We start from the raw sequence: 21,641 nt of genomic DNA on the forward strand, positions 1-21,641 counted from the left end.
CTCGACATGAATAGTGCGATTCTTCGATCTGTCGTCGGTGTCTCTGTGAAGGAGGAGGGGAGAGGCAGACTATGTCGTCCGTGGAAAGAAGCAGACCTACAGAGGAGAAAACCATAGGGAAGAAGAAGAAGTGGGGGATTATTAATCCCAGGATGAAATGGCGCTGGCATTGTTTCATCTAATTTGTTTTATAAAAATCATAACTAAAACGACATCGTTTTACTTACTTAAATGAAACGGCGTCATTTTATATACATATAATATAAAATATGTATATATATAAATAATTGGCCAGGTCAACAATTTGGGTTTGGTTCAAACCGAAATTGAACTATGCGGCGTCAATTTCCTTATTTTTATACCGCCAGCCGACCGGTTTTGGACTCTAGCAGTTGATCCGTGTGGGCGACGGCCGGTCCCGTCAGTTTATTTACAACCATATCAGTGGTTGTGCCTAAATTCCACCAATGATGCAAGTATGGCAATTCCCGGCTATTTCCGACCACATCAACATTGGATATGTACAAATGCAAGTATGGCAATCGACGTTTGTTGATTGCGGAAAGCCACCAAAAGCGACCGAACAACCACCAGGTCTTTTTTTTTTTTAATTTTAATTTAATTATTTTAAGTTTTAACGTGCATAACTGGTGTGTGTATGCACATTATATCATTCAAGCTAAGGTGTCATATTTTTATTAGAGGGCGTACATGAGAGTTTTATACCACATCCTATTTTAATTAAATCCAATAAAAAACAGGTATATAAAAGGAATAGTAAAAAAAATTAAGATTTTAGAAATATTACGGAGTTACAAAAAACAGGAAAATTAAATAATAAAAAAAAAGGAAAGAGATCTAAAATATCTGTTTCCTAAAATTCCAGCTATTTCCTTTCATACCACTCTCTATATTGTTTTGAACATTTAATTCTAATATTCAACCAATTCAATTCAATTGAATGGAAAGCCGTTTTGGTTCAAAACTTCAATCTGTAGCAACTCTTGTATATGCATTTTATTTGCAGTACAAACGCAATATCAGATGCAATTATCATTTGCATCTCCCTATAAGCCAACTGGGTGGCAAATTTCTGTTTTTTCCACTGAGAAAATCTTTGATTCACACCCATAAAGAAATTTCTGTTTAATAAAGGAATATATAACTTTCAAAATTTTCCTAAATCAGGGAAGTAAAATGACTAAAAGAAGAAATTGTTAGATGACAAGGTTTTTCAATAAAGTTAAGAGACCTACAAACTTTCCCTAAATCAGTCAAGTAAATATCCTCAATCCTTTTTTTTTTTCTTTCTTATGAAGTTAATATCATTATAAGATAGAAAAAAGATATTTGTAACCGGAAATTATCTTTGAAAAATGTGAATAAAATATGAGATCCACGTGAAAAAAATTAATTAATTTTTTAATAGTGAATCTCAATCTTTTTCAAAGTGATTACGCGGCATTTACGCACTTTACGGTTGTTTATAGAATTACTATTTTGGATTAAGAATATGTGAAATCGCCTCTATCTCTTATAAGAATAATAGAGAAGGCATGAAGTGGGAGAGATTGGGTTTCATAATTGGGGTTTTGAATAAGATGACTTTTTCGTACTTCATTTTTCTCCTTTTTCATATTGAAAAGTAATAAGAATGAGACTTTTCTTTTTATTATCCTGGAGTCGAGCTATTTTTCCGTAGTAGAGTTTAACCACCAAGTTCGAGATGGATTGGTATAATTCCTCTACAACTAGACCACCAGATCAATATCAAACCATGAACAAAGAAAGGCATGAGACAAAAGCATATTGGCTAATGATTGTGAGGCCCCAATTCTTGACTGGAGGGGATACCAAAGGCCTCTCTGCCCTGACTCACCATCTCTATTTTCCTTGTTCAACTCTATCCCCAATGAAAAGTACGTGCTATTCCTTCTTTTCTATCAACTCGATCATAACCACTACCTACATTCTATGAAATTGTGTACCACAAATAGAAGCTAATAAATTGGACAATTAATGCTCCTTCCTTTCTCTAGAAAGAGAAAGTCCTCTCTAGAAGTAAAAGTCCCTCATCCTCTCCGTTCAGTTGTTCCAATGGAGAGGAGATGGGGTCTTGGCTAATCCCAACCCCTTTGTTAGCTAGTTTAGCTTTCCCACTTTTCAATCATATCAAATCCTCCATTACTTCTTCACCAATGCCTTTTAGCTTTCCTTTAGCTGCTACTTTTTCCCAATCCACGCCCAATCAAAGAAGTCAGTGTACCTGCACTGTCCTTTGACGAAATGGATGATTTAGGGGAAGGAGGAACTTCGCTCAAGATGGTGTGCCTATGCACGAGATCCACTAGTTCTTCATTCTCTTCTTGCTTTAGCTACCAGCTAACCAAACATGTCATCCTCTCCATTCCTTTTTTGGCATCGCCCTATCATAGGCTTTTCTTTTAACTTTTATCAACTTTTCCTCTTCACCGATTCGGTCAAGTCACCATCTATCACTTTCCTACGACCGATTGTCTATACAAGCCCAATCACGCAACTCCTCAATCGTCGATCTATTGGTACAGTGCAGAATCACGATGAAAATCTTGGCACGTGATCCTTACTCGCGACTTGTCTTGCATGTACGTGGCCACCACGCATCACCATGTCAGAATGCATCAAACAGTTACACACGCCATACCAAAGTTTTGTCACCTTAAGATCTATTAGATCTAAACCACCCCATCTCACTATCACCGGCGGATGGACTCCACGAGCCGTCACAAGCAGGCGCGAAGATGAATGTTAGTTGAAAGCATTCTAGTGTGAAAGCATGTTAGTTGTTTTTTAATGAAAATTCGAATATGACAAGTCATATTGGTAACCTCACAAAGACAAGGTATATACCGATTGTCAGTTCTCAACTGGAAGGCTGAAGTTAAAGTTACCACATTTCATGGGTGTAATTGCAGGGGGGAAAAGTATGGAATCCTTGAATATGCTATCCTAGAAGCATCAACATTTTTAAAACTAGTGAGGGCCAATTGTCCCGATTGGCAATAATTGCCAATACCTTGTCAAATGCCTTATTCATGGCATTCAATTCAAGCCAGGAAGTAAATGCGAAACTTTCACATAAAGTGCAAAAGAAGTAAATAACAGATGTTTAATGATAAATTACATTTATTAATAAGCATCTTCAATCATCACCACCTACGAAGTAAGCAAGCTGCTTTCTATTTCTCCCGCCTGCCTCAATTAACAACTGTAACCCCCTAACAGACAGAACAAGCAATTTTGTTAATGTCATGTGGTGCCTCTGTACTGTGGCCATGCCTCACGCACACGTATTGGTGTGTGTGTGTGTGAGAGAGAGAGAGTGTGTGTGAGTGAGAGAGAGAGAGAGAGACCTTTATATCCGAGGGATACAGGCATTGATGTTAGGAGATGCTATTTGGTCTGACATCTGCTGCAAGGGATGCGAGGCATTCTGATCAGCACTATGTAGAGAAGAAGCAGAGGTCATGTTTTGCTTCATGGCAAGGATATCAAATGCTCTTCCATAGACCGATTCCAAGAGTGCAGATGTCGGGGTAGTGCAACTATCATCACCATCAGACATCTTAGCAATACGCTTGGGTACTCTCCCCGTATCTGAAACACGAGGAATGCTGGCAGCATCGTTGGACTCAACTGAGTGCTTCCTTTTCTTTTGATCAGTGTGGGAGTGCTTCCTTCTTATTTCCTTATTGATATTTTGCTTAAAACTGGCAATGATGAGCTGACAAAATAATAGAACCCAAAATGAGCAATTAGCAGTATTATAAAATGGGATCACGGTGCGAAGCATTTCTTAAATTACTTTGGCAAGACAGAATTTAACTGCCATAACAAGCTAACAATGTAAAGGCTTAATTTTGCTACGAGTACCTTTCAACTTGGGAGAAAATTTACTGCAAAACTGATGGATTAGTAGAATCTATTTCGGTTTCCAACAAGGGATTTTGATCTTCCACTAATTTTTAATATTAACTTATTCACTTTGGTAGCCTTCTGAAACGACTTTTGGCTAGAAAATGTGAACCATTAAGGTTTGAAAAGGAAATTTAAACTCCAAGACATGAATATTTAGTAATTTATATCATATAAACAGTTAGGAAAGGAAGGCTTACTTGAGTAGGTCCAGCAGCAATCAGTGCACCTGCAATCCCACCACCAAAAACCCGACCATCAGGTTCAGCAAGTGAAACACTTAACAAGCCATTTTTGCGATGTACGCCACCTGTTTCACCAAATGTATATGATCCAGATAAAGACAAGATCTCAAAGCGACCCTGCATGAACAAACGGAAACCTCTAAATTTCTGACTTCCTATATAGACCTACAATGGCACTGAAGTAGACCTAAAACATTCAAATGTTTAAATTAAATGGTGTTGAACATCTTATTGTGTCAATTCCTTTTCAATATTTTTAGCTTCCAATATAAAATGCTTCCTTGTGTAAGAGAATCAACATCCAAAATGGGGGACAATCGCACAATACTATTGCAAGCACTAAGAGAAAATGAAGGTAATTGCAGCAGCACTAATCTAATCTACCCGTAAGTTTAATCTTCATCCAACTAGGACATCAAGATGATACTTACCGTCTAGACAGAGACAGAGAGATTGATATACCAACCAAGTTCATGACAAACTTATACATCCAACCGTCAAAGAGAACGAACTTAGACATGCCTGCTAAAAGTATAATTACTTGACAATGACATGACAGCATCACTTTTACGTCTCAAGGCATGTTGGTAAAATAAAGTCTTGGTAACATTAGATAGTTGTATGTAGCAATAACATATTCAAGCATGCATCCTTTTTGTTAACATTTGGGAGATGCAGACTCTGTTATACAGATGAGATGAAAAATATATAAATAATAATAAAATAGTTTGTGAATAGGAGTGAAATAATTTGAGTTAAAATGTTTTATGGGATTTTGGAAAATGAGAGAGAAAAACTTGAATAAAAATATTATAAAATTAAAATATTTTTAGAATATTTTTTTTTAATATTATTTTTGTTTTGAAATTTGAAAAAGTTGAATTTTTTTTTTTTTTTTGTGTTTTATTTGAAAATTTTGAAAATTTGAAATTGAAAAGTGATCGTGTTTGAATGGTATTTGAATATTGATATGAGATGAGATGGGTTGAGACTATCTGTAAAACCAAACGGGGCCTTAGACTTCTATTAGGAGTCTCTATCGTAATGGCATCCCACTTGATCATGGCATTTCTCAGAAACATGTGCCATAGAGATTGGTCTACCTAAGCATGTACATGGTATTTATTAACTATATGCACAGTATGGCAAGTAAAAACTAATCAATTTAGGACTTCTTCAAAGCGGTCCTTTTGTCTCAATGTGTGATACCCTCATATGATATGGATAATGGTAGGTGGTGTATGAGATCTCACATTGTTTGGGAAGGAGAAGTTCTTGCTCTTTATAAGGTTCTAATGAGGCTCCAATTGTATCATTGACTAGTCCTTTTGGAGTATAAGTCATGTGGTTTGGGCCTTCCATTGGGGTGTTATACAATGGCAACTCACTTTCCCCATCATGACATTTTTCAGGACACATCCCGCATAAACTAGTCTATCCAAGCATACTGGTGGTATCATCTCAGAAAGTACTCTTGCACAAGTGAAAGGAAGGGAGAGGATCACAAAAATACAACTTTACATAGATACAGTGAGGGAGTGAAATCTATGTATCTATGTAGTTGTAATAGATATCTTCATGAAACCATGAAATGCAACAAATCTAGCCATCTGACAAGTGCAGCAAAAGCGGAAGAAAGGAGTGAAAACTGAGTGGTAAAGGGTACTAGAAAGGAATGAGGACATGCCTCATATCTCAAAATACCACCAGGAGAACCAGGTTTGTGAATTACCACACTGGAGACCAAACCAGTAGCAGAAAGAATACAAACTGCTCGGGGACCCTTTTGAGATAATGATGATATCTTACTAACAATATCCTGAAAAGGACAAAACATAACCTCTTAAGAAATGAAAGAACATATAACATGCCAAGTAAGAAACTAAAATATAAAATGACTAGGCAAACTTCCCTGATATCCATCAGGTATTACCTCACCGGTTTGTATGGGTACAACATGAGGGGTGAAGTTTCCTCCAGCTGTGTCTGCAGCAAATGCACCTTCACAAAAATTTCAGGTGTGAGAAACAGATGGGCCTATTTTTCAATATCTTTCTTGAAAAATATAAATTTTCAAGTGCTTTTAAAAGCATTAAAATTTAAATAATCTAAAAATGGGATAAACACAATCCCTCTGATCGAGCCAGATCCTACAGAATGGTAAGAATTGGGACGTTTTCAGGTCTCAAGACCAGGCTGATGCACAACATTGTCAGATGGAGTTTCTAGAATCAACAGGACTCCAGCAGGTGCATACCTCATCTCTAAATTTGTATTCAACTAATTCAGAACCACTGGTGGGAATGGCAAAAAGGAGTAGCCATGAGTGCTATAATTGGGAAAGGTTCATTCATATGAGTGCTATAATTTACAAGTCTAGCCGTTATGAATGAACAGCCATTTTCACAACATATGGTCATACGTTACAACCTACAATCCTTAACTAATGTTTACGGACAAGGTTCTTAAGCCTTTTACTTATAAAAAACAAAACAAAAAAGGTTCTTATTTTGGATATAATGAAGGCATTTTATCTAGATAAAACTAATTTTTTTCATTTTTGCGAACTGTTGTGTGACAACATAAGGCCACTTGCATGCTTCACTTGAAAAGCTATGATATCCGTTTTTCTGGAAAATTCTATTTAATTGTTCTCTCCATGCGTAATGATTCCCTGCAAGACTAGAAATCTGCACTTTGGGCCGAATAATTCGCCCATGTTTTTCTCACTTCCTCCGGCTGATATGCAATTCCACGATCATTTTACTCAACTTCTACCCAAAACTTCTACTTTGGGTCAATCATATCATATTCAGCCTTTTTCTTTCTAAGATACTCAGAAATCTAAAAATCCCGGAGTTTTATCCAATGTCAGTCGAGTCTTACTAACCGTTTTCTGACTTCTGTCACTTACTTTTTTGGCACCCGTGAAGGAGTTTCATCTAGATAAGCTTCAAATTCTCCTTCTCTATAAAGTGGAACTGCATGTTTCAATTGAACATCTATGATATTAGTTTTCCCGCCAGATTTCTCTTTGATTGATCTTTGATCTTTCCAAACATGATGATTTTCTTCAAGACTAGCAATCTAATCTGCCTTTGAGCAGAGCCTGGGTTTTTTTCACTTCTTCCAGGGAAGCAATCTCAAAGTCATCTTTTTGCCACTTTATCCTTCGAATTCAACCTTATTCATTCTAAGATACTCAGTTGGGTCAGAGACAAAAAAGGAGAAGACATCTATGAGTTGCTGTTTACAAACTTTAGATACTTAAACACTAAAGAGACCCTTTGAACATCTAGACCTTTTGGAGAGAAATACGTTGATTGGATGGAAACTCAGGTAAAAGAAAAGATATTTGTAACTGTGAATTGTGCAACTGCTACGTAATCGTTTTTTAAAAATATGAATAAAATATAAGATTTCTATTAAAAAAAAATTAATTTTTTAATAATAGATTTTATTTTTTTCATAAAATAAGACCCAATGAGGATGAAAGGTGGCAAAGAAAACAAAAAAAATAAGAATAATCATAATCTTACCGTTGGGAGCTACTGCTTGCTTTTTTTTTTTTTACAGGAAGTAATTTTTAATAATATTATAAATTTTTTTAAAAAAAATAAATTTAAAAGTGTTAAAAAAATACATATAAAAAAAAATACCAAAATACCTAACAGTAGCTCCCACAAGCAGTGGCTGTAGTGCCCTATTTTTTTATAATCTTTTAAAAAAAATGATACTTTCACTACTAGTTTTTACCACTTGGTGTTATCATTGAAATTTTTTATTTTTTTTTAATTTTTTTTTAATTTAATAATTAAGAAAATAATAATATTGTAATTTTTTTTAAAAATATTAAAAAATACTCAAGCGGCAGAGCTTTTTATTTTTCTATTCATATTTTTTTAATATATTTAAATATTTTTAAAAAATAAAAAAATATATATCAACACACTTAAAATTACTTCTTTAATTATTAAATAAAAATAAATAAAAAAATTCCGAATGGTCAAGTAGAGTGATAAGAATTGATAGGCAAATTAGCTTTTTTTTTTTTCAAATAAATAAAATAAAATCAATTATAAGCTCCCAGCGGGAGCGGTGAACGTAGCATCGTCCAAAAAGTAAAGGCAGACCTCACGGTGCAAAGTGGATAAAGCACGGAAAAAATGAAGAAAAAAAATGCAAAAGGATCAGGATCATCGAAGAGACAATGGTATCCAAATTTTTATAAAAAAAAATCCCACCTTTTTTCCTTTTTGTTGCTCGAAACTCAAGAATGAAGAAACTCACCCAAAGACGCCAAGGCCTGAAGTTTACCCGAACCTCGGGGCCTTCCTCTTCCTCGAGACCTTTTGGACGGGCTCTCCGACACTGGGCCCACCTTTTTCCCAGCAACCTCGTACTTCCTGGGCCGTCCCCTCCTCCTCTTCCCCACTTCTTCCAAGCCAATTGGACCCGACAACCCCAATACTACCGGCCCAGATCCTTCTCCTCCCATTTCTGGCTCTTCCACAGCTACAACCACCCGCTGCTGCTCCACCACCGAACTGTTGTTCATGTCGTCCATGGCACCAAAAAAAAAAAAAAACCCCAGAATTCTCTCACAAAAAATAAGCTCAAAGCTTAACACACAGAGCGAGAGAGAGAGAGAGAGAGAGAGAGAGTCTGATTGTGTGTCTGTGTATGTGTATTTGGTTCCGACGAACAAGAAGCAGAGAGAACGAGTTTGCAGAAGTAGTACGGTGCAAAAGGCGGCGGAATGAAACAACCTTTTCTATGCTTTGTTTATGCAATTCAATGGGGATTTTTTCCACAAAGATCAGAAAAGTTGGTCAGTTTCGTACATAATATATATAGAGGGAGTACGGACTACTGCTGATTTTCTTCAACCTCACGAATATCTATTTGACTCTCTTCTGAAAATTTTGACTCTGTGGGAGGTGTTTCAACTTTCAAGTCCGAAGAAAAGGCCGAATAAAAACTTAACTTAGTATTATTATACTCCTTTTTTATTTTTTCGGGAACTTTTAAAATATACTTTTTATGTTTCTCCTTATTTAGAAATATTTAGTCATTATAGATTGGCAGCAATTAAAACCAATTTAAATTTTCCTTTTATTAATGTTAAAGGGATTTTATTTCCAAATATGATAAATTAATTATTGGAAGAAAATTACTATTTCATTATTAGTAGTTATTTTGAGATTTTTTTTTGAATTTTGAAAATGTGATTATTAATGATAATAATAATTATGAAATTCAAATAAAAATAATGCCAGATACAATTCTAAGCTGTATAAGCCCGTGCATTCCTTTTTAAAAAAGTTAATTTTTTTATGTAGATCTCAAATTTCTCTTCTTATTTTTTTTTTAAAATAAGTATATGAAGTTTGCACACTCTACAATTATATAAATCATTTTCATTCAAAAAAATTGAACTAAATGTTCAATTCATTTCAAATATTTAATTATTATTGAGTAAATTATATTTATAAATCGGGGTGGATAACACATACAGCAAAGCGCTTACATGACATAATTTGATATACCAGAGAAATTTTTAATACTGAATCTTATAAATCAAATATGAAAAGTTTTATTTTCAAGCTAGTATGTAGAACACACCTAGTAAAATGCTTATATTGCATAATTTAATTTAGAAGAAAAATTTTAAAATCTAATATTATAAATCAATCTTACTATTTAAATTACGTGGATAATGTATTAGTCATGGCAGCTTGAAAATATACTAACTCACCAAGTATTATCATCATGTAAGTGATAATAGAATATTCGTATTATAATATTATTGCTTATGAGAAGTGCTATTAATTATCCTTCTATCGCTCTCCATTATGGCATTAAATTGTTGAAAAATTATTTATTATTCGTTACTTATAATCCAATTATTAGATGACACATAAGAGAATAGTGAGAGAATGATGATTAAGAGGATGGTAGATAGAATTTTTTATTGCTTATTTTGAGAATTTATTTTAAATTTTGAAAATGTGATTATTGATAATAATAATGATAATAATAATTTTATTATATGCAAAGAAGTTGAACCTAATATGAATTTATTCCATTTAATGGATAAAAGATAAGAAAAAATATGATAAAAAAAAAAAAAGATTATCGAATTCATCAAATCGAGTTCAGATTTAGGATAACAGCTTATCTAAATTCACTCCTTTGAACCATTTGTGTATTTTAAGTATGGGGAAATGATAAACCTATAATTAATCTATAACTATTTTACAATTCTATTTAAAATGATGGGTAATTATATAAAATTAAAAATATTTTTTTAATAAAATGGCACAATTTCATTAATTAATTTGAAATGAGTAATAAAATAGTTGTAAAAAAAATTATAAAAAATTGATGAACAAATAAAAAAACAAGATCTCTTCGATTCTTAGTTTTTATATTTTGTCGAAATTTTCTTTCATCAATTATTCATCAGATTAGCAAATAGCCAAATAAGGCATTTATGTCACAATCATTCATATGGCATTTGACCCGTGAAAATCTAAGCTCGACATGTCACGTATTAAAAAATTAAACAAAATTTTAAAACGAATCAAAAAATTAAAACAAAACAAAACTTTTATAAACTAAAAGCTAAAGAATTAAAAAAAATAAAAGATGAAAAAAATATAGAAAATATAAAATATAGAGAAAAAACTGAAAAATATACGTGAATAAACTTTCAAAACAAAAATGTCTTACACCTCGCAGTCCCTATCTTTTTGCTTTTGATTTTAAAAACATAATTATGATTTTTTTATGAAGATAAAAATAATAATAATAATAATAATAATAGTACTTTTTCTTGGCAATAGGGTGGCTCAACTTAATCGGTTTGGATACAGATGAGATGAAATGAGATGAGACGAAATATTTTAAATAGTAGTGAGATTTTTTGAATTAAGATGAGATAAAATAATTTGTAAAAAAATATATATTTAGATAGTGAGATGAGATGAGATAATTTTGACTTTTTAGAATTTAATAAAGGAAAATACTAAAACCACAAATGGGTATTCCCAACCAAAATTTCGACTGGTTTTTTTTTTTAATTAATGATTAAGTAAGTATTTTTTATTGATGTGAATTTTTTAAAAAATATATTTAAAAAATGATAAAAAAAATGCATGAAAAAAAAACAAAAAAAAAAAAGGGAAACACACTGGGTGGGATGCCAATCGGGATCCCCCAAGTGTGGGTGTAGAACTTAGAAGCACTCTTTGATAAAGAGGTGGGTCCCACTAATGATTGAATAATAGTTATGAATATATTAATAAAAAATATTTATGAGTAATTAAAAAATCTATCATAAATAAATTTAAAATCCCAAAATATATTGAGAAGTTATTGGCCGAAATTACTTTATAATTTCAAAAAATAATTTCTTTTTTAAAAGATATTATTCTTAAAGATATTATTATTCTAAAAAATAATTTAAATCCCAAGATATATTGGGAAGTTATTGGCGGAAAATTGTAATTTCTCTTTTTTAAAAGATATTTTTAGCTATTTATTTTTCTATATATAAGAAATTCGTCATTTTTTATGCTAAATATAAATTATAATTATTTTGATTATTTTAATAAATAAGTATATGAATTATGTTGTAGATTTGTTTTAAATAATTTATTAATTTTGAATTTTCTAATAAAACTCCAAAATGCACTTCTATTCAATACTCACAAAATTATCAATTTCTTTGTGAAAATATATCATTCTAATAATGACTTATTGATTATTCTATTTTAATCACAAATGAATTTTTTTTACTATGTGAGATTCTTTTTACTGTTTATGTCATAAAGTAATGAGATGAGTTTGAAAACTTAGAGATGAAATAGAGATGTGAAATTAACCGTTTGGATAGACAAAATTATATCATCCGTACACACCAAGTTTCATCTCATATGGCAAACCAAACCGACCTTAGAACACTGGTTAATGATGCATCTCAACATCTTCATGCAAAATACATAGGATTTGGGAATAGTTGAACAATGTCCTTTCCATTTTGGACAAACCTCATAAAACATTCGAATGGGAAATTGAGTATTGATAAACACATAAAACATGTAATAATTTTCTTGAGATCATCTCCAAGATTCCGTTATTGTTTGTAATTCTGCTACTTACAAGTCGGTGAGTGAACATACCACTTGTTATAAGATCCATTAGATGATTTATATCTATACTAATAATAATAATAATAATAAACAAAACACCAATATTGGTTCCGAGCGAAACTCTAACCAAAATTTGAAATGCTGGAATTCGGTGGGGGTGGTGTCATTTAGAATCATAAGTGTTTGGTTGAGGCTGGGGGAGTTCGGTGGGGGTGGTGTCATTCGGAATCATAAGGGTTTGGTTGAGGCTGGTTTTGCATATTCATATGGGCAGGCTACTAATACAGTGGCTGAATGTCGGGCTCTTCTAGATGGTTTACGACTATGTAAACAATTGGGTTTGCATGATATTTTGGTGGAGTCAAATTCAACGGTTATTATTGGGTGGTCTACATTGAGGGTTTGTCGATATTGGTTTCTATAGAATTTTTGAGAAGAAGTTAGAGAGCTTGTATCTAAACTCCATGTTTGGTTTCATCATATTTTTAGAGAGGCTAATATGGTTGCAGATTTTTTAGCAAAACAGGAGACTCAAAGAATGAATTTTGAATTTTGTGGCGCGAATTCCACACAAGGACTTATTCGGGGCCTTATTCATATTGACAAGTTCGGTATTCTTTATCTTAGATGCTGAAGGATCTTTATTTTTGGGTTTGTGTTGGGTTGTTGGCACCTAAGGTATTTTTTTGTCTTAATGTAAATACTCAGGTGGTTGATTTGATTGCACGGTATTCCTCCGTCATAAGTGAAGATTTTATTCAATAAAATGAGACGGGATCACTCTTAGACATGTGACCTCAGTTCTTAAAAACAAAAACAAAAACAAAAACAAAAAAAACAAAACACCAATACTTTTTCTATGCTAACTCGTAATATGGAAGGCTTCTATATCGGTGGCGTTTCAAGCAAGTTTATAAAATGGATTTTTCGATATCTAATGGATGTAGAAATAATATTTTTTGCTTCAATTATGGTTAAGGGACAGATCATATCAACAATGCATGTGCCCTAAAGTAAACGGGTAATATCCCATAAGAATTAAATGTTATAGTTTCTTATCATGACTAGTGGTATTACTCGCCATATGTAGGTAGGTAGCCACCCTCTCCACCCCTCGTCCCTTTTGGATGGGGTGGCTGTATAGGCTCACACTGCCACCAATACCCATGCCCACCTGAATTCATTGATCAAGTTGACAGATTGGCATCACCATCATCCGTTACCCTTGTCTAACCACAAATAACTCAAAAATCAACTACTTACCCACAGCCAGGTTGTGGTCTCAAACTAAAGCTTCCACTAGGGATGCTCAACCATGGATCTCTAAAAGAACTAGCATTGACCTAACCAAATGCCAGTAAATTGCAAAATATGCCAAATTTTACATTAAAAATCATGCATTGAGCTAGTTAAAAAATAAAAAGTGAAACTTTGAGCTACAATGAATGGAATGCAAATGTCATATTTGGCATCCTACTGTTTGGAAGCTAAAGGTATATTTTATTCAATTAAAAAATCATATCCGCTTCTTTGTTTTGCCCCCGCGTAATTCATTTTTGGTCTCTTTCTCTCACTTTCTCTCCCTTTCTCTCATTAATTAAATTATAAATTAACATATGGTCAATATAATTGTAAAATATTAAAAAAAATTAGAAAATTATTATTATTATTATTAAATAATATTTTATTATCATTTTGACTAATAGATAGATAATCCAATGTAGGAATCTCTCTTGAATGGCAACGGCAAAATATAAAACATGTGATTTTAGCCAAATTTTACATTTGTCTTTGCCTACACCATTGCTAGTGCTCTAATGTGAGTTTTAGTTAGCGAAGAAATAACAAGGAGATAAAGAAAAAGAGAATAAAGAAAAGTAAGGGAGAAGATTGGAGGTGTATATATATAGTCTAGAAGAAGAAGGGAAAGCGACTAGAAGGAAGAAAAATCATGTTATAAGTAAATATCTAGTCTAGTAGACCGTAGACGGGAAGGTGAAACCCAGGTAGGTGCGTACTGCGTACAACCAGGCTAGCCCATCCGCTAACTAAAAATCTTGAACAACCCATTCAAACGAGCGATCGAGTTGCTCACCCCCATTTCAGCGAAGCGGCCATGAGTCTACATGTCGCTTCGCTCAATTCTAGATACTATAGATATGATAATCATATTTCCCCTTCTTTTTTTCTTTTTTTGAAATGGAGAGAGAATAATTGAAGAAAATTTTAAAAAATTTGTTTATTTATTTTTAATATGGACATGTATTTCCAGAGTTATTTGAAAGAAGGGCAGGACTTTGAACTAACATGAGCTATTCAATTCTTGAGCCCAAATAAGTATATATAATTCTTAACCAGCAAAAACGACAACTAGGAAAATAATTCGCTTATAAAGAACCAGGTGAATTAGACAAAAAAATGTGATTTGTGAGAATCGGTCTCTTCCCTTTCTTATCTAAATCATTTTGTTTTCAAATCACTAGACATTCAGTGTATAGTTATAAAAAAATGGAGTACCAGAATTGTGCATGTGGAATTCGATCTCTCTCACTCCATTTCATCCAAATGTCCGAATTGTTCTTTCCAGTTAGATGATGCTTCTTCTTGTGTTCGGTAAGTCCAGATGTGGGACTTGGCTTTCTCACGAGTTTCTAGAATTTCCTGCATTCAGAGTGTTCTTCTTGTTACATGCATGAGTACAGAGACATTTAAAGGCCAAAATAAACTTGAAGTCTTCCTAACCACCCAAAAAAAAAAATAATAAGTGCCCCATTTAACCAAATTCCCTAACTCGAAAAAGGGGGGGGAAAAACCCCCCACCAACCAAAAAAGAAGAATAAGACCTGCCACCGATTGAAAAGCATGATTACAAGTGAGGTTGTTAAAAACTCTTACAATAAGATGCACTAGTTCCTGGTACGGATTGAGTATAAAAATATGAGGTATTAGATGGATGGGTCCTTCAGTATTCACATTCAAGACAGCACTGTTCCGGGCATATAACAGCAAGAATTTGAGGGGAGGGGCCTCCAAAAGGAGGAGGGCCCTCCAAAAGGACTAGTCCATGATATAATTAGAACTCCATTGAAACCTTATAAAGAGCAAGAATTTCTAATTTCCAAGCAATGTGGAATCTCATACACTACCTACCATTATCCTTATCATATGGGGGTATCACAATTTACCCCCCTTAAATTCTCGACGTCCTCGTCGGGCTAGTCCATTGTAGGTGCATGGCTCAAGTCCTACATTTCTGGTTACGATAGGCTCTGATACCATTTGTAACACTCCAATGGAAGGCCCAAACCACATACCCTATACTCTAAAAGGACTAGTCAATGATACAATTGAAGCTCCATTGAAACCTTATAAAGAGCAAGAACTTCTCATTCTCAAGCAATGTAAGATCTCATACACTACCTACCCTTATCCTTATCATATGGGGTATCACAATTAAATATATCAAATTACACTTGTAGAGTTTTGAACTCCTACCCTTTCATTTGAAACAACATATCATTATCACTGAACCTGACTTTGATACCATTTGAAAGTCCAAACCACATGACCTATACTCCAAAATGACTAGTCCATGATACAATTGGAGCCACATTGAAACCAAGAACTTATCCTTTCCAAACAATGTGGGATCTCATACACCACCTAATTTTATCCTTATCATATGGGGTGGTATCACAGTGAGTCAATCATAATATAAATCAGGCACATTTACAACCACATCTAATAGAGCTTTCCCAAAGTAATTGTAAACCCCCCCTCCCCAGAACAGACATAAGATGACAAATACTACATGAGAGATCTATCAACAATGGACACAAGGATGCTTGGGCCCCTGCTACATGCCTCCTTGCAAAAATCTATGTAAATGGGAAGCATGAAAATTGGACAGATGGCAATTAGAAGGGTACCAAGGGCGTTAGCAATTTGAAGGGTACCAGGGGTGTTAACAAACATGTCCACTAGAGTACCCACAAAAAAACTATTAAAATTTAACCCCTCCCACCTCCTGTGTATGATTATGATTTCACATTACTTGCTCTAATTTGTTAGGTTGGGTAAATTCAATATTGAGTACAGTCAACCCTAATGTAGACTGATAACAGGTGAGTATTAATGATGTCTAAGAACACTTATAAAAAAAAAAAAATAATGACATCTAAGAACAGAACAATCTCTAAGCTCTTAATCTTTGAAACTCAATTACAAATGAAACGTATCAGGGCATTGCAGAATCCATGTACTTAACATGTCTTATATTTGTTGTGTCAATCAAATTACTGTATTTATTAGAACACTTGAATGCGTCTCCAAACATAATTAAAGCTTTCTAAAGAAAAAACGTATTAAGTTATACCACCCAGCATTTTTTCAATGCCAAGGTAGGACCCTTCAAATCCACCCCCAGGAACTAAACCCCAGATACATGACTCCACCCACCAGAATCGTGTATCAGATAATCCAGGAAAACTAGTGCTAAATAGAACTTCGGATGTTCGAGTCTACAACTCATCCTAAGTCCGCCCTCTTAAGCTGCACCCCAATGGGCAGATGCTCCTCCCACACAACCTTGGAAATCAATATCTATAACTTATAAGCCTTTAGTTAAAGTAGGAGAGTACAGAATCATTTAACCACCTACAGAGGAGAAGTAATATATTCCACTATATAACAATAATTGCATTCTGAATTTTTTTCATTACAAATATCACATTTCCCTCTTTTTATTTTTCCCTAAAATATATGTAGAGGACTAGAATGCCATCATTTGTCCATTTCCATGCATTGACTTGCTTTTAACCTTATACCATAATCAAATTGTTCCATAGTCCAATTAAATTCTGCATAGGGCAAAGGGCATCCAAGTTTTTTTTCCCTCCACTAGAGGGAGGGGGACTCCCTTTATGAAAATACTTTCTCTAGACCTGATGCAGTTCCTATTGGGTCCTTTGTGCTGCCACTTTCTGCCACATCTTAGATGAGAGAGTGAGGATTGATATAAAAAACTCAAGAAAAAACAAGAAGACATATTTTTGTTGATAAGTAAGAGAAAGGACATATAAACAATACTAAAAAATCAACCAAACATGTGAGACAATGGAAGACATCTGACAGGAAAAACATACTTTATTGTAACAATGAAGCTAATAACAAAATAATGAAGATAAATATTCATGCAAACATTTGGTTTACAACCCCGCACTTGACATTGTCAGTTTTGTTTTTTTTATAGGTAAAATAAAATGTTATAGAATAGAAGAATGTTGGCATAGCCCAAGTACACCTAACTAGAAGCCAAGAACTAGTAATGGATACGACGTTGTCTGTTGTGTTAACAAGCAAGAAGTGATGCACATAAATATTTTTAAAAATCCGGCAAGCAAGTGAAGTTAGAAAAACAAACCTGCACCTCTGTAGATCGTTTTGTCTTAAGATTTAGACAATCCAAAACAGCATTCCATTTCTCTGAACAGTTATCAAGGACGCCAAGCCTATAATACTGCTGCATCTGATGAACTGGTGCTGCCATAACATAAATTCCTATCAAATTCATAATATGTTTCTATAAACACAAGAAAATCAGAAGGCATAAATGGAAGTAAGGGATTACAATTGAACAGTAAACGTGTGCTTCAGAAAAGAGGATGACAATTGAACATTTTGGAGTCAAGTAGAATGTTGAACAAGCAAGAATCACAACCTAACCCAAGAGAAGAGCAAAACCCCATGACATTAAATAGTGGCAATAACTCTTAAGATGAGCGCATTATAACAAGAAGATATACATGCAAAGAAGTAAATCGCGAGTCCAGAAAGCTTAAATTTAGTAGCATTTGTTAAAAGGAAAAGCATAGAGGGAAATAAAGAATGCTGCAGATGTACCACGAGAAAATCATGAAGAAACTAAAGATGTGTGAATTTAAATGGTTGAACATATAAGGGACGGATTTCTTGAAAATGGAAAGGCAATAACTAAAATAATGGCCATCTAGAAGCAAACCCGTTACAAATCAGGGAAAATGACATGATTAAGGTAAAGTAGGAAACATATAAACAAATGAAAGGCCAACAGACAACAAAAAAATATGGTGAGTGGGGCTAAACATAATGCAAACAACAATCTTCATATACAAGTAAGTAAGAAGGATGCAAAAGAAATTGTACAAAAACACAATGATCACATCAACCGCATAAGAGAGAAAAGCCAAAATAGTTGGGTGAATAAGAAGAAAAATACAAATGCGAGAAGAATTACTCATTTTAGAAAATTTGAAGGAAAATACAATTTCAGATTTATATAAAAAATAAAGAGATAATTAATCATAATGCTCAATGGTGCAGCAATTCCCTTCACACGAAACAAATATTCTATTGATGACAAAAGCCATGGGACCATGAAAACAAAACATGACTTTTCCCTGGTTAAACCCTGGACCTGTATATATATATATATATATATATATATATATATTAATGTCAAGGAACCTCTCCAAGGCAGGGACCTTCAGATCCACCCCTGCAGAGTAAACCCCGGTCCAGTGCACTGCACCCTCGGAAGTTTCTCTACACGTAACTGATTAAATCGCTAGTTTTTCACTAGGGGGTGTGGCCCCAAAGGATTGTTTGCACCCATGAGGTGTTGAACCTTGGGCCGGACCTGTATAATATGCCCACATCACACGGATCAAGTAAATCATCAGCTTTTCACCAATGGGACATGGCCCATAGAGTTTGTTTGCAGCTAAGGGTTTGGATTTTAGACCCAAGAGAAGTATACCCCCAAGATGAAAGCCTTACCACTTGACCCTACCCCAAGGGACTCTCCCAGAACAAATCATTCAAAGCAAACAAATGAAAGAACATTGAACACAATAGACTTGAGATTTAGATAGCTCTCCAAATTAATACTCTATGGCTCAAGGCTCATCAAGGCACATCCCAATAAAAAAAAGAATATGCCCATAAAAAACAATAATAAAAAGAATATAACAATAAGAAATCCCAAAAAGCACCAATGATTGTGGTATCTATATTAATTTTTTTCGTTGGAATATGAATCAGATAATGTTTTTCTCATGGCAATTGTATGGGTCCTGGGCTCAGCGGCCCTGAGCAACTATGGGCCCAGGGCTCTGCAGCCCTGAGCAACTATGGGCCCAGGGCTGAAGAGATGTGGCCCAAAAACCAAAGGAGGAATGACTATGCAGATAGGAAAAGCCCCCAGAGGCCCAGGGAAGCCTCTTTCTTAGCAGATGGCTTGCACTTGCCCTTTATAGGCCCACCATCATCATATAACCTTGGAAATGACATACGACATGTTTGAGGGGGCGCCGTGATATCAGGGTGATAGGAAGTAGAATGGTGAAGCGTCTAAAGGCAAGCAGAAAACAGACAGCATCCCACCAGATACAGATCATAGGGGAAGACACCTGGTAAAATGCCAAGGACTGTAAAAAGGAAATCTCAGTCTCAAAAAATCTCTCTAGACATTTTACATTGATTCAATTTGCTAAAAATAAACAATCCAATCTAACTTGAGTGTTGGACCCTTTCCCCCGCCAACCATTGTTGGCAAGCTCTGCTGGCCTATTTTCCTTTTTGCAGGATAGGTGCGTGAGGTCCACCGTTCTAACAGCAATGATAAGTAGTTAAGTTTGCTATGGTACTATTGCAGGGTAGAACTAGTGTTAAAAGAAGCTGATTGATTTTCTCTCTCTATGTTATACACACACACACAATATATACTTATCAAAAAAATATATACAATATATGGCAGATGATCTTCTATACACAAGAGTTCAGTTTTAGAATGTTTTGGATAATGCAATTGGAATGTAATGCAGGATAGGAATGAGGAATGGAAATCGAAAAATGCAAAGGAAGAGGAGGATCGAAAGGAAAGCGCATACAGTAGCAAAACCAGAGGGCGTCGAAGCAGGTGGTGCAGGATAAGCGTCGGGTCGTCGGACCCGATGAGGCCCCGGTCTCCGAAGTCATATCTGTGCTAAGTTATGAGTTAGAGTTACGGTTTTCGACCATTAAAAAAAAATCTCTAGCAAACCGACTGAATTCAAACTTCATCCAAGCCTTCATCAATTTTGTCTAAGCTTTCCCAGAAACCAAGCAATCTAAAACTGAATATAGACAGAAAATGAAGGAAAATAAGAACTGTTAGAGATTATATATACCTTTTGCAGGATTGGAGTCAGACTCGGATCATAAGAGCGGAAGCCATTGAAGCTCTGACGCTGAGACACGAGGGTTTATCAATGGGGACGTAGTTGGTTGCCTCAAAATCTGTGTTTCTAATTTAACAGTCCAATGGGCGCCTTCCCATGATCCAGTACACAAGTTTGGTCCATGGGCCAAACTTCATATCTATATATATGCATGTACCTCTGATGCCCGAGCTTGATTTTTGTTTCCTATGTTTTTCTCGGTCCCTAAATTTCTAAAAAGACTTAAAAAGGCTGCATTGTTCAGATAATGAGATGTGATAAAAAAAAATTTAAAACTTTTCACAATTTCTTTTCAAATATCATTCAAATATAAAATATTTTTTAATTTTAAATTTTTCACCTAATCATTACAATTTTTACAAACTTAAAATCAAAACACAAAAATTAATACAACTTTTTTAAACTTCAAAACAAAAATTATATTCAAAAATTATATTCTAATAGTTTTTAACTTTATAATATTTTAATTCAATTTTTTCTCTCTCATTTTTCAAAACTCAATAAAGGGAAAAACTTAAGGTCAGTCGGGTATAAAACTCATTTTCATACCAACTAATAACTATTGGCCACGTAGGAGGTGCAGCCTCCAAACACATACACCTGACCCTTCAGAATCATTTCTCTCCCCTTCCAATCGCAGTCCCTTTCTAAGGAGTTCTCTCCTTCCATTCTCAGCCACAGCCCCCTTTCGTTCATCATCCAACATTATTCAGACAAAATCAACTCATCTCACGCAGCGGATCAACTCATCTCACACAACCAATTTCCCCACACCCTCCATCTCGTGCAACACCTTTTCCCCACCCCTACCTCTCACGCAGAGCCTTTTCCCCACCCCCTCCCTCTCGCGGTGCCAATTTCACCACCCCTTCCCTTTCGTGCAGTCTTCTCCTTGAGTGGGTAAGTTTTCGATTTATGCATTTCACATGTCATTTTTTGTTGGATTTATGCGATTCTAGGGTTCGATTTATGCATTTTCTTGTGGGGATCTCTTTCTTGTGTTGTTTGAAGATTTTGCATTTTCTTGT

General features: G+C 34.5%; 2 protein-coding genes across 5 annotated transcripts; both read right to left on the minus strand.

Moving 5' to 3' along the window:
* Window positions 1-2,979: 2,979 nt before the first annotated feature.
* LOC109000652 (AT-hook motif nuclear-localized protein 9-like) lies at window positions 2,980-8,788 on the minus strand. Of its 2 annotated transcripts, none has more exons than XM_018977605.2 (6): window positions 8,490-8,788; window positions 6,133-6,200; window positions 5,887-6,018; window positions 4,155-4,316; window positions 3,393-3,763; window positions 2,980-3,247 (listed from the first exon to the last, which is right to left on the minus strand). In XM_018977605.2, exons 1-5 carry the CDS (start codon window positions 8,764-8,766, stop codon window positions 3,395-3,397), a joined length of 1,008 nt encoding a protein of 335 aa, XP_018833150.1. In that variant the 5' UTR covers window positions 8,767-8,788; the 3' UTR covers window positions 2,980-3,247; window positions 3,393-3,394. The 2 variants fall into 2 exon arrangements, with proteins under 2 accessions (XP_018833150.1, XP_018833149.1); XM_018977604.2 differs by having other exon boundaries at window positions 2,980-3,257.
* A 5,868-nt stretch (window positions 8,789-14,656) lies between these two features.
* LOC109000675 lies at window positions 14,657-20,732 on the minus strand. 3 transcript variants are annotated; one of them, XM_018977634.2, is made up of 4 exons: window positions 20,563-20,732; window positions 20,284-20,373; window positions 17,778-17,896; window positions 14,657-15,016 (listed from the first exon to the last, which is right to left on the minus strand). In XM_018977634.2, exons 2-4 carry the CDS (start codon window positions 20,369-20,371, stop codon window positions 14,903-14,905), a joined length of 321 nt encoding a protein of 106 aa, XP_018833179.1. In that variant the 5' UTR covers window positions 20,372-20,373; window positions 20,563-20,732; the 3' UTR covers window positions 14,657-14,902. The 3 variants fall into 3 exon arrangements, with proteins under 3 accessions (XP_018833179.1, XP_018833181.1, XP_018833180.1); XM_018977636.2 differs by having other exon boundaries at window positions 17,778-17,890; window positions 20,563-20,725; XM_018977635.2 differs by having other exon boundaries at window positions 20,284-20,378; window positions 20,563-20,725.
* Between the last annotated feature and the right edge of the window lie 909 nt (window positions 20,733-21,641).

This window comes from Juglans regia, chromosome 14 (genome assembly GCF_001411555.2).
Source record: "Juglans regia cultivar Chandler chromosome 14, Walnut 2.0, whole genome shotgun sequence".
In the NCBI taxonomy this organism is placed as follows: Eukaryota; Viridiplantae; Streptophyta; class Magnoliopsida; order Fagales; family Juglandaceae; genus Juglans; species Juglans regia.